This window comes from Pyxicephalus adspersus, chromosome 5, assembly GCF_032062135.1.
Source record: "Pyxicephalus adspersus chromosome 5, UCB_Pads_2.0, whole genome shotgun sequence".
Lineage (NCBI taxonomy): Eukaryota > Metazoa > Chordata > Amphibia > Anura > Pyxicephalidae > Pyxicephalus > Pyxicephalus adspersus.
In genome coordinates this window covers 45081924-45096008 of record NC_092862.1, presented here as the reverse complement: position 1 = coordinate 45096008, position 14085 = coordinate 45081924, and the positions used below count along the sequence as shown (strand labels likewise).

Genomic DNA, 14085 nt, shown 5'->3' with positions numbered 1-14085 from the left:
ATGGACACGTCCCAGACTGTCATATTTTGATATCCATCTGTCATTTTTTCTAAAGAGAAGTCAGCTGACCCAGTGGAAACTAGAGGCTGTACAATGTGCTGTATAGAGTTAGACACAGGGTGCTCTTTTTCTATCAGCGTCACAAATGTACTAGTAACAAATTAATATTGTGTTTGCATGCTGTAAACAGAATATTCACACTGGTTATTCTCCCCTGAACAATGTCTTTTTTTCCTTCTTCATAGTGATACAGCCATTTGCTGTGGCCAAATCTCCTGCGGTTCCTCATTCAAGTACCCCTCAGGATCTATCACGAAATAAAAACATTGTAAAGCCTTTGCCGCTACCAGTGCATCCATTGGGAAAGACCTTTCCTGCTGGTAAGTTCTAATATTTACCTAGAGTGGTTCTATCCTGTGGTTTATGTTCACTGTGGAAATGCACTCTATGTTTACAAAAATGTGCATCTGTTTTTTTTTTCTTCCAGCACCTATATCTTATAATTCACCTGAAACCAATGGAACCACAAGTGGAGTAGTTAGGGGTGCTTTGATAAATCCCGTACCTTCTCAGCCACTTACTCACGCAACAACACCTAGTCCAGGAAGCATTGCAGGAGAAAATGGTATGAAGCCACCCACAATTCATTTTCACAATGTCCTGGGAATGTATTCATGTACAAAAATCCATGGCCTGTTAGTCACTTTACATAATCTGGGGTTTCCCATATTTTGACAACAACTATTGTGGCTTGTTTAAGCAAATTTAAGTTAAACAGCTTAAAGAGTAGGTAATGGCAGGGTTTCCAGTAACTTGGTGTTTAAATATTACTTGGCATGTGTCCTCTTGGGCCTCCTATTCTGTTTAGGTTTTATGCTCATTCCGTGTTGCTCATTACCTGTAGACATGACTTTTTCAATACTACTATGTAAAAATACAGTATATATAAATATGTATATAAAATATACTATGCTGTTGAACATTTTACCTATTGAAGATGGTGATTTAAAAGACTTTTTTTTTGTTGTTGTACAGTGGTAATGACTTTTTCTGGCCCACCAAAGAAAAGACACCGGGGGTGGCCTCCCATTTCTCCTGTACAAACACCTACAGTGGCCTTTCCTGCGCCTCCTGTTCGCCCAGTAACAAGACCAGGTATGGAGATCTTAAAATGCTTCTTGCTTGCCCTTTGTAACTTCTGTAGCTCCAATATATATATGAGAAAAGATACATTATAAGAATAGATATTATTTTTTTCAACTATTGTGCTATGATAACATGATTGCAATTTAGTGTGATCTATTAAAAAGTGCTTGCTTCATCTTTTGTTGAGGCTTCCAATAAAGCATGTTACAGAGTAAAGAATATTACTGGATGTTAATTCACACTAAAACATAGCTCTGCCTAAAATGATGAGCGTGTAGCCTCCTTTTAGCATTGTTGTAATTGTGAATTAGGTGACCTTGAGCATTTTTATTTTCTTGCATTCCAAAGATACCTACAGATATACTCATAATATTTGCTCAATGTCACCCTAATGTTTATGCTCATATACAAAGAAATGTGTAGGCTGCCTTTCCTGACCCCCTTCTTAAAATGAAAGTTTTTTGTGTGTCCTTGGTTTCTGTCATTGACCCAAATAAACAATGGTAACCAGTGAAGTCAGACTTCCTGATTGGTTTTGGATCAGTGACCTAAAATATAGCAGGACCATGACAGCCATGTAACTAGTTTTTTCAGAAGGAGAAGCCAGATATGGCAACCTACAACTTTCTTTTGACACAAGTTTCTGTTATAATTGAACTCCATGATACTATATAAAACAAATTATTTCAGTTAATAAATTATTTTTACACACATAAAAATTGCATAGGTTCCTAAAGTCTGTCTTGGTGTCATCTCCTACACTACGACCTTTGGATTGGTGGCTGTTTAGGTGCGCTGTATGCCAACATGCACACAAACAACAAGAGAAAAGTTATGACCTTATCAGCCTACCACTGTTTCTCCTGTATTCTCCACTTTAACAGAGAAAGTGGTGTCACCCTCCAAACTTGTCTGTATGACAGAAGTGCAAGAATCAGAAAATTGGATAAACTAAATTGCTAAAACTTTGGCAGCTGAGAGAGTTCCAGTCTGGTATTTTCCAGTCTGGATATTAAAATAAGTTTGAGCTGTAAAAAGACTTTTTTTTTTAATATGTACCACTATGTGAAAGATGCTCTATACACTGGAGCAACAATATCTTTTCCATGGGTTTTGGGAAAAAAAAAAACAATCTGCATCTGAACTTGTATTCATTTTATTACTTTATTCCTTGCTCTAGCCACTGTGCCGCAGCCAGTTTTGGGAGGGGTTTTCCAGCCGCAGCCGATCCCAGCTGGGGAAACTGTAATTGTGCCAGAAAATCTGTTGAATAATTCTGGAGTGAGGCCTGTTATTTTGATAGGTGAGCATTGGTATTTAAAAAATGTTGGTGGTAGGCTTTAAACTCTTATTGAAACTCCTATAAAATACTAATTTTAATTATTGAAGCATTTTTGATGTAGTTCAAAGTCTGTTACTCCTACCTTGGTAGGAACAAAGGGGAACTTTATATATACAGGAACTCTGAACTTCATAAAATCTCATTTTATCTTAATCGTTTAAAGGGAAACTATGTTCTTCTTTTCCTTTTTCTTTCTCTCTTGTTTTCTTACATGGGTACTCTCTATATTTTTGGTAGCACGTTTGCTTCATAAACTATTTATCATGTCTACCACTTTACATATGCTGTACACAGTGTTTATATTGACATCAACCTCAGTGGTTTTAAAATTTTGCCTTCAATCTTGTGTTTATTCTGCTCAACAACTGTTAAGTTATGGTAACAGGGTCAGTGGAAATGTTTTGATTTCAATAGGCTGATTCCGTATTCATATATAAGTAATTGCAGAGAGGCAGAAAGCAAAGCAGATATATTTTGTTGAACTTAGTTGAACTAAGTTGCACTTCCACAAGGTAAGGGGCATTTAAATCTTAAAAAAGGACTTCCCTTGTTTGGTCCTTTTTGGTCCATCAAATACATTTTGTTGTATCTCTGTTTGGAAAACACTAAAAATGCCTGTTGATCATGTCAGTAATTTAGAACTGTCCTGTGAAGAATAATTACTCTTTGTGTGTTGATGGGAGATTGGGTAGGCCTAAGTATTTTTGTGAGAGAAATTGGGGCGGGAATGACACTGCTCTGTTAACAGAATGTTGAAACTGAATGTGTTTTTGACAGGTTAACAGGTATTTATCTTTACTTCTGGGGCTTTTTAAAAGGTTACGCCAGAGGAATGTACATGTATTACAGAGATGTCATGCATATTTTTTGTGCCCTAACACTTTAATAGATGCCTCCTATCCACCATATAATTGTCTACACCTAAAGTTTCACCTAATTATGTATTTTTTTATATGTAGCCCATAGCGTCAAGTGCTTTCTAAACTCTGACCTACATGAATCTAAAAATTGGTGGGATTACCCACATAATTTATTTTGAGTTCCATGGGTAATTTGGGTGCATATAACAGGGAAATATCTAATGTTAATTATAAGGCTTATATTTCAATTTAGGTAGCGAATATGCCATAGAGACCCTAGTGAAGCACTTGCCCACTGTTCAAAACTGTCAAATAATGCCAACAAAACTGATTTAATGTATTATTATGAACCTTCTGCATGACTATTTCTCTAAGTAGTAAACTGTGTATTGCATTCAAAAAACAGGGCTTGGATAGATTTGTACAGTAACTTATGAAAACATTTTCTCAAAATACATCATCTTCCTAGTGTCCTTGTGCAGTCCATGTCATGTACCGAAAATGTGAACTTTCAGTGATTGTGCAGCTTCACTCCTCCTTTTTGGTACCAATGACTTAATACCTCTTTAACAAGAACCAAAGTGTTGAAGCACATTTCTGTTTATATTTTATTGTTATTGTTAAGGCTATTGGTTATTTTCTGCTTCTTTAATTTGTTCTAGGTTATGGTGCCTTGCCATATTTCTATGGGAATGTTGGGGATATTGTCGTAAGTCCATTGTTGGTGAACTGCTACAAGTTACAAGAGATGGAAAAGAAGGAACTGGATCAAATGGGAGTGGCCAGCAGTCAGTTCCTGAGTGTTGAAAATCTCATTCTTCTGACGATCCAATATCTTGTGAGGCTTGGTAAATGCAATCTAATTTTTTTAATGTCCATGTACAGTTGAAGTTGCCTAACATATACTATAACTTTACCTCTTACCTCCTTTACTTCCACGAGTGAAGTTGATCTGATGTAGGAATTAGGTGATTCTAGGACAAACCTATGGGTATTTTAAAAGCTCTGTCAGTAAGGCTACACTTACTTTAATTTTAAACGCTTCTAAATGCTCAAAGCTTTTTTTTTATTGAGCTTTGAAGTATTTATAAATGTGTTTTAAACCAAAATATTTGGCAGAGATGAGTTAGAATAAGAGAGAACACCCCCAAATGCCCAGAGCGCCTACATTTCCCCATTTTTGTCAATAGGGGGTTGGGGGTTTAGAGCATTCGTCGGTATTTGTAAGCATTTTTGGGCATTTTTGAGGCATCTAAGCCCATCAAGAAATTGCTCTGGTATGGACTTGTCCATGCGAATTGAGGGAATTTTTAAATGTTGGTGTTTAAATGCTAGGGAAGCAGTCCATGTAGACTTAGCCTAAACGCTACTTTATTTTGAAATATTTACCTGTTTTGTTTTTTAGGACCAGATCAAATACCAATTCGTGAAGTGTTTGAGCAAATTGTTCTTAAAGCTTTGCAAGAATTCACCTATAAGGAGCGCTCTTTTCCCATGTCTTCTCCTGGGATGCTGATGACACAGGCTCAGTTGCCCTGGTTGGCCCGTTTATCAGCCAGTGTTTCTCAAGATTTGGTTCATGTTCTTGTCACCCAGAACTCTCTAGCAGAGGGCATTTCTGAGACTCTACGATCTTTGAGTGATCTGAAACCTCAACAGAAGCTACCTGACTATGTAGTAGCAATTTGTACCTCAAAATTGCGAGGAAATGAGTTTTGCGTTATTGCTCTTGGTAAGTAATGGGATATGCAATAAAAAATACACTTAGGCCTAAAAGTATACCAGTCTGAAGTAGAGGTTTTTTTTATGTAAAACTAATTCTTAAAATATTTTATGTAATGCAAGACAGGTGCCTTTTTCAATTCTGTTAATTTCCTTACTTTTTAACTGTTGCATAACTAGAAAAAGCTATGTTTTTTTTTCAATATATATATACATTCAATAAATGTTATAAAGGTGTAAGAATTGAAGTGGTTAAGGAATAAGTGATCCTATGATAAAATAAATAGGTTACTACCTTTTACCTAAATATATTTGAACTGTCAGACCTTTTTGTGGTTCCATTACATCCATAGGCTTCAAAGTAAGGTGCCTAACTAACATCAATACATGATAAGACATACCTTATTTTTAAATTCTTGTAAGGCTCCAAATCAATCTGTGAAAACAAGCAATTAAAAAATGTATCTCATTATCAAAGTACTCAAGTCATGACATGCTTTCTCACAACATACTAAATAACACTGGGCTATAATCTAGAAACTGGAGAAAAACATTTTTTAGTTTATCACAACTAATCCAATTACATTGCTTACTTGATAAATTTAAGCATGTGCCTTAATATACCCAAGGAATTTCTTGTCAATGTTTTATTATAGATTTTTTTTTAATAAACTACCCTTAATAATAATGCCGTTTTCACATATGATAATAAACGACAGACTTTTACCCCTGTGACCCCCTAAGACCCCTGTGAAATTGAATGTCGTCTATAGACATCTGTATCTGTGTGGCAATGGTTGATTGTTATGGTGTAATACTGCTTTTGATAGACCTTAAATCATTTATTTTAGAAGTGTTGCAAACATTTATCATGGTTAAACCATCAGGCTGATACAAGTTATGCAATGGTACTAGCTGAACACACAAACCAGAACTAGATATCAAAACTCAGACATTCACTCAGCACATGACCTCCCTTTATGTTTAATGTCATGGCATCATGACTTAAGATAGAAAGAATTGTAACAGTTAGGTGTTCCTTTTTGTTTACTTGGGAAGACCATTAGAACTTTACTAAGTTAGCTGGCACCATACTGTGTTTTCATGAAGTGTATGTACAAGAGTTTCAGAATCTTCTATGTATTTTTTTTTTTAGGCAAATATCAATCCCGGGTTCTATCTGAGAGCATGCTGACAACCAGTGAGTTCTTGAAGGAGATCAGCTATGAGCTCATTACAGGGAAGGTCAGCCTCCTGGCTTCACACTTTAAGAATACATCCACAGGTAAACAGTAATAAATGACACTACAAAGGGATTTCTTTGTTTCTAACAAAACATCTGTTTTTTTGCAATGGAATTTTATCAGGACTCCCACAATATGGAAATGTTTAAAATTTAGATAAAAAAAACCCTAATAAAAGTATAACTTAATAAATCTGTGAATCAAACAGAAGCAGTGGTAGTGCTAAGCTGTGCCAGTCCATTGACACAGAAAGTTCACTAACTGATCTGGTGCTTCATGTCAGACAATATGTGTGCCATCCACTGATAAATTGTTATGTTATAACATAGAAATGTATGACCAACTTAATGGGCCAATTTCAGAAGATAAGAAAATGCAAAGCTCCAAAAGCTTTGCATACTGGTATGACCAACTTAAAGGGCCAATTTCGGAAAAAGGGAAAATGCAAAGCTCTAATAGCTGTAAAACTAGCTAATAAGTTGGTTTTCATAGATCTTGTCTGTGCAGTTCTTACTTTGATTATTTTTGGGGCCTTAATATACTGTCACTGGTTGAAGCTTGTCCCAGGTGTTCAACTTACACTGACTTTCAACACCAAATTGTGAATATGTCAAAAAAAGTTCTCATTAGCCATTCTTTGGCAAGTATAACAGCTCCCATATATGTATTTCAAAGAATAATGTTTGTAATTACTAGAAAGGCAAAGAAGCTTGGTCTGACTTGTACCTAGCCTACACAGGTACATTTACTTTGTGGTATATTCTTTTAGCACTTACATGTTGATCACTGTTATTTTTTTCCAGGTGATGATTTAGACAAGTTGCTGGAAAAAATTCAGAGAAAGAGGGGAGATAATGTAATTATACCTTTTCATGGGGATGTTAAAGAATGTGTCTCCTCCCAGGAAGCAGCCTGCATGTTTCCTGCACAAAGCAGAGGTAAAATTGATTGGATCATCCCCATTAGATTGCTGCATTCATTCACTTCTATTATTACTGGCTGTTTTGTATTGTACTTGTATTTTATATTCCCTGTACTGGCATATCATGTTCAGTTCAGTCTTGATGTTAGTCTTGTTTAACAAGGTAATCAAAAATATACAACCTTGTTTGATAAAGTGCATAGGTACATGTGAAAAAATCAAGCTTGATAAGAAGGGTTTGGCTTGCACTGCCTGTTTGACAATTCTATCATTAGTGCGCTCTATACACAGATTAGCGACACCCCAACATGGTCTGATGTTTTTGAAAACTGAAACTTTATATTATGTTTGTGACATATGTACCTGCATATGTACATTACTATTAGTTAGAAATAATCACAATGGAGAAGGAAGTACAGCAAGATATTTGCTTGTCTGCAGTGGAATGGCTGCAACTTTTTTTCTGATTCGTCTTCCATAAAACTGCAGCATTTGTGTGGTAAACAGATCATTCTAAGGATACAGGTAATGATCACTGTACAATCTTGAGTATGCTGGAAAATATCATGCGTCATTGATTGATTATTGCATTTAATTATTTCTAAGAATGCTTTCATCACATCAATCTAGTGCCGGCTGGTGGTGGTTCCAGGCACTGTCAAGCTAGCCAATCAGCTTGTATTATGATCTGGCCTCCATAAAAACACTGAAACACTTAAATTTATGCTGTCCTAAAATTGTTGGATTTGTAAGGTGCAACTAAATGCCATGATTCACTTGGAATTAGAATAAACCCTTTACCTGGGAATCATCAAGTGGGTATTGCAATCTTCTGTGCACTGATTACATTTTATGGAGGGTCATGGTTCGTTATCGATTTCCTGGAAGACCTATGAAAAATAACAATTGAGCCAGGTTAAATAAAATAAAAAGCATGCAGCCAAATGGCTAAATAACCAAAGTAATCAAAGCCTACTGCTCTAGTTTAGCATTACTCTGATTGTTTGTGGTTGTCTGTTTTACTGCAGTGGTTGTCTGTTTTACTGCAAAATGTTTCTCTGTTTGTCTGACCAGAACTAAATCTCTATCCTTTTCTGGGGTTTCCATGCATTTTAACTGACAAACTCTCTAGACATAAAAGTTAGAAGGCACGGAAAAGGTTTAGTGTGCTAGTAGTCTAACTGCTACCCTAGGTGGATGCCATGTATGTTGTCAAAATCAGTGTAATATAAGTAATTGCCATTTTATTGTTTATACTACTGTTTTTAACTTTTTTATTTTGAATCTAATTTGCTTCTTGGTGCTCCTGATCACCTTCAACCTTTTTCCAGGTACATGCATAAACTCCAGCAGCATATATTGTTAATACTTAAGAGGGGGTTACGTATGGTTGCAACATCTAACTATACCTGTGCGGTAAGCATGGGACTCTCCTTTAAGCACAGATTTACCCTTCCCCATTCCTGTGCATTGCACGTATACATGGTAATGTGCATTGTTTCATGCATTAGAAGGCAATGTTTTAAGCCAGTCATTCATTCGGAATGGGTATGCAATGGACATGCGGCACTTTTTTCCAATGTTGTGGGCTTTAACACATAGAAGTGTGTTATTGTGTGTTGTGGTGCATCAGAGACGTTTTGCCATGCATTGGCTTTTGAAAAAATTGACAGTGCCAATAACATCACACAATTCTATGTTATGTAAATATGTGGTGGTGCCATTTCAAATAATTGTCATTGTTAGGCATGTGACTGCAACACAATAACACATAAAGATGTGTTTCAGTTCCAAACCAAAAGGTAAAATTGTGACAATGTGATATAAAGGAAAGAAGCTGTAGAAAGAGGCTGAGCTTTTCATACAAAGTGCCTGAACAGGGACTTTCATGACAGATAAAACAGTTTAAAAATCTTAAAATAACTATTAGTTTAATTGTAGTTTAAGTTTGGTTTACATCTACCTAAGGGAGCTTGTACCAACAAGTTTGGAATGCTGCATGGATTAATCAAACGTGCCAAAAAAGCACTGTAACCGCATTAACCTAGGAGGATATGAATATGCAGCATTCTTTTTCTTTTGATGGTGTCTCTAATTTTGGTTGTGTTTTTGATCTGGATTCTAGGTTGTAACACAGATAACTTCCAAATACACCAGTCTCAACTGATGGTTGCTCGGAAGCTCCTCTCCCAGGTGTGCACTATTGCAGACAGCGGCAGTCAAAGTCTGGATTTGGGACGGTTCAGCAAGGTGGATTTCCTTGTTGTTGTTCCTCGCTCAGAAGCACTGGTACAGCAGACTCTTCAAAGGATTAGAATGTCTGGTAAGATAAATGCAACTTTTTTTATTAACAAATGGGTAAACTATTTTTAAATATAACAAAAAAAATATTTCTGATAGCTTATGTGAACCTGTGATTTGTCCATGCAGGACAAAACAGTGGGTTCACTTTACTGGTAAATCAAAGTTCTGCCTTCACTTGACCCTGCTGGGAAGTTCCCCATAGGAAGGTGGCTGTAGAAAAGTTTTGGACAGTTCTGTTGCTGCTTGGATGGCTTCCCAGTGACCAGCACCTTCACATGGCATGGAGATTAGACCCCATCCCTGATAAAACAGGTTATAATTTTGAAGCTTACACATTGACAATGCCCCTCCCTTTGGATACCTGAATGGATCAGTAGATGTGTAAAACCAGAGCAGGCATTCATATGGATTTGTTGCTTTGTTCTGCACAATTTTAAAATTAGAGACCTGCACCTTGATACTAAAAGCATTAAAAAGTTTCCTATAAGTATATGTGTATTCCATAGCTGTAAACATGTTGCAAATATTATTTTTTAGTTATATTCTACAGGCCTCTTATACACTTTGATCTTTTGATAGGTGTACTGACTGATTTGGGTCTAGAAGATTTGGCATTTGCATCTCAACGTGCAGAAAAGTATGTGCTGCGTCTGGATGGAGATTTTCAAGCCAAATTTGATGCTTTTATGAAAAAAGTGAAACAAAATCCTTATACGCTCTTTGTTCTTATTCATGACAATAGCCATGTGGATTTAACCAAGTAAGTGCCCTAAAAACAAACATGTTATCATGCTTTTGACAATTTGTGGGCTTCTATGCGACTGCACAAATCAAGTAAAGGTTACGGGTTAAAGCTGGACTTCTGATACGGGTTTAAACGTACTTGTCTGTAGTTCTTAGAACATGCAAACATTTTCATTTGATGTCCATTTTTTGAAGTTACAAATACACCTGTTGAATGTGATTTTTCTGCCCCATCCCATCTGCAAAATGTGTTTTCTAAAGCAATGTTTTTTTCCAGTACTATGTCAGGAACATTGCCTCATGGAGATTTCTCTCAGGGGCTTTCTGACCGGATTATTAATAGTCACGAAGTTCAGGAAGCCCTGAATATCATAGTGCTGCAAGTCAGTGCTTTTCCATATGGCTTACAGACACAGCAGTCCAGGATCAGCCCCAGCAATGAGGTGTATTGGATTCAACCTGACACGGAGGTAAGGGCTTTTATACCAAACATTTTCATAACACTATATTACATTAGCATAAATAGAGATTTGGAAATCGTTATTATAATTATTTTTGTAATTAGAATAGGTTATTTTAATAATGTTTCTGACATGTGAGGTGACAAGGAAGGCTATAACTTTAATTCTGAAGTTATGTTTACTGTTTTTTGTGCATTGCTCTTTATACATTTATAAATTGTGTTTTTGTAACATAGGAGGGTGCAGCTGGAGAGGAAATGGTTTACTTTGGAATTAACGAGTACAGAAAATCTTTACAGTGGGGTATTACAAGTCCTTTAATGAGATGTGATGAAACATATGAGAAAATGGTTCACACACTTCTGGAAAGGTAACATTGTTCACCCCCCCCCCCCCAAGATCAATTTCATGTTTAAATGTCATACTTTTATTTCCTGCAACCTGAAATACCATTCTGCCAAGTTACCATTGTCTCTTCTTGTAGGTACCCAAGGCTTCACAGTATGGTAATTCGATGCTACCTTCTGATTCAGCAGTATTCTGAAGCTCTGATTGCTTTAACCACCATGACCTCGCTCAGAGACCATATTACACCGGAGACCCTGAGTATTGTAGATGACTTGCTAAGCTCCCCAGGAAAAGATAAAACTGGCCAGGGTCATATGTTAATCATCCGAGTACCTTCAGTACAGCTGGCAATGTTGGCTAAGGAGCGACTGCAGGAAGTGAGAGACAAACTAGGGTTGCAGTATCGCTTTGAAGTGCTCCTTGGTAATCCTGCTTCTGAAATGTCTGTTGCCAAACACTTTGTAACTAGATTAAAGGTAAGAAAAGTCTTGGATCATAATCATATTCTATATATATTTCTGCAATGGCAGTGTACACATGTGCAATTTTTGTTGTTGGAAACGATCTTTCGTGTAGTGACAGATAAATGAATGACGCTGTATACACAGCACCCGTTCTGTCCTGTGGGGGGGGGGGGAATGAGCGAATGGCACCCTACTGAACTCTCTTCCATTGACTTATATAGCGAACGTTCCCCATCTGTCGTTCATGATGACAATGTTTGGTGACCAGTGTACACATCAGATTACATATCCTTAATTTATGCGACAAGTGAAAGTTACTTCTCTCCTGAGAGCTCTGTTTTCCCTAGCTTGCATCCCCTTCTAAGGGCCTGATTTAACAAAGCTCTCAAAGGCTGGAGAGGATACACTTTTTTTATCTGGGGGATCTAGAAAATCTGTAATGGATTTCTTAGTCCTTTGCTATTTGTTAGCGAATGTTTCCAGTCCTGGATCAGATCCATTCCAGGTTTGCTGGATCACCCAGCTTCACCGATGAAAGTGTATCCTCTTCAGACTTGGAGAACTTTAAAAAATCAGGCCCTAAGACCGATGTGGGTTTTTTGTTTTGACATTGGTCTGAAAAGTTAAGTAAAAGCATCCTGGAATGGGTGCTTACATTTACAATGTAGTTCCTTTTATTTATGTAATAAATCGTTCCGTGAATTTGCTTACTTAACAGTTTACCAGACTGGGTTAGGCAGTCAACTTTGCAGCATTCCTGAAACCCTGTAAGGTCCAAAATTTAAATTTTAATATATCTAGACCTGTTGTTCCCAACCCTTTTAACATAGAGGAACCCTTGAAATAAATTTCATGTGTTCAGGGAGCACAGTACATTAGCATGGTGATCAGTGGGAGAAATAACTCTTACATTGATGTCCATTGGGAAAAATGTCATGCTTGCAAATATCCCAAAAGATCATTATTATCACTTTTACTACCTGAGCGGCACAAACTGCTTCTTGCTTAACCCCTAAGTAATCCCCAGCAGCCCTTGGAGAAGCCAAGCTCTAGAGAGGTTGAGATAAACCAATCTAGAGCGTATCCTCAACTTTTTTTGCTGGCTCATTACTATGATGAGTGGACCTTCTAACCAATAGGAGAGTGCTCATGGGGTACAGCTAAGAAATTGTTAAAATTTTCTTAAATAATGCTAGAGGATGCAGAACATATGTGACGCTTGAGAAGAGAGCTTTAATTTTGTTTCTATATCAAGAAATGTGCATTTTAACTGCTGTTACTAGTGTAGGGTGTCTTTTTTTAATTCCATTGGTGCAGTCACATGGCATTGACCCTGTCCCCCCATTTGATACTAGCTTTTCCCTTGATTGAAGCAGCAATAAAAAAACGGCTTTAAAATTTGTCAACCTACTGAAACCAGACCGTTGAGTTAGGTTTTAAATGTCAAGGGGAAAACTCCAGGCAATAATGCCTAAGACGCTGTTGTCTTGTGAGTCATGTAGTATTTTCATTTAAGATAATAGATCTTAGTATGACACTCTATAAGTGATGTCACAGCTTCATGAGTAAGGCACAACATGCCACTTTTTTCCCCTCTGTATTCAAAAATGCTGTTTTTGTAACAAAAAAAAAAAAATACTTTGACACCATTATTATTTAATAATGGAAAATAATGAGAGAGGTTTTATTGTTCTTAAGAAATGTTTCACTTTACTAAAGTCCAGGTAAGAAGGTAACTTTTCTAATGTTATTTTTTGTTTTTTTGTTTTTTAGATATGGAAAGGATGTGAGCAGGAAGACTGGGTTCCCAAAACATACAAAGACCTAGAGGGCCTGCCTTGTATTGTAGTTCTCACCGGCAAAGACCCTTTTGGAGAATCCTTTCCCAGGTAAGTAGAATATTTATTCCTGCTCATGCACTAAAGGAAACCTGTTTGGCTGTTATTTTTATTCTCAATTTAAGTTGCAGATCCAGAAAAAGTATGCAGATGTGGATGTTTGATTTAACTCAGATTTCTGATTTGCATAGTGGTTGTAAAATATTTAAAGCCAGAGGGTCAGTGTTCCTTACATTTTATCTCATTACAAATCTGGGCATTATTTTGTACCTGTATCGGGAAGCCCATTTGTAGCACTCATTTCAGAAAAAGGAATGTCAAAATAAAGTTACATTTAAAAGGGAGATTATGCTTAGGGGTGAACATTTAAAACAGTTTGATACATTTTCACTCTCATTTACCATAGTATTCATTACAGAGGGTTTAGGGAGAACAATGGATTAACTACAGACCTGCAGCAGAACAGTTTGCTTTGTAACTATTATTTTTTGGGTAGAAAGCTCAAACCCCAAAGTAACATGCCATTGCTTTGATGACATGAGTTCTATAAACATGGGGTAATGTGTAGAACATCTGCTTCATCAGCTCAGTCCATAAATTCAGCTTAGCAGAACTAGGGTACAGATCTATGCATGTGGTCAGTCGTGACAACATCCAAAGTTAAAAAAAAAGATTGCATACTTTGTGGAA

General features: G+C 36.7%; 1 protein-coding gene across 2 annotated transcripts in view; it reads left to right on the top strand.

The window, feature by feature from the left end:
• The window catches only part of GREB1L (GREB1 like retinoic acid receptor coactivator), a 67890-nt gene that overhangs the window by 38588 nt on the left and 15217 nt on the right, over positions 1-14085 (top strand). For both annotated transcript variants that reach the window (XM_072411336.1, XM_072411337.1), the window contains 14 exons: positions 246-380; positions 488-625; positions 1036-1155; positions 2327-2449; positions 4011-4196; positions 4754-5080; positions 6227-6355; positions 7118-7252; positions 9362-9559; positions 10120-10300; positions 10562-10754; positions 10982-11115; positions 11230-11569; positions 13331-13446. In XM_072411336.1, coding sequence (XP_072267437.1) covers positions 246-380; positions 488-625; positions 1036-1155; positions 2327-2449; positions 4011-4196; positions 4754-5080; positions 6227-6355; positions 7118-7252; positions 9362-9559; positions 10120-10300; positions 10562-10754; positions 10982-11115; positions 11230-11569; positions 13331-13446 — 2455 coding nt within the window. The remainder of the gene's footprint in view (positions 1-245; positions 381-487; positions 626-1035; positions 1156-2326; positions 2450-4010; positions 4197-4753; positions 5081-6226; positions 6356-7117; positions 7253-9361; positions 9560-10119; positions 10301-10561; positions 10755-10981; positions 11116-11229; positions 11570-13330; positions 13447-14085) is intronic.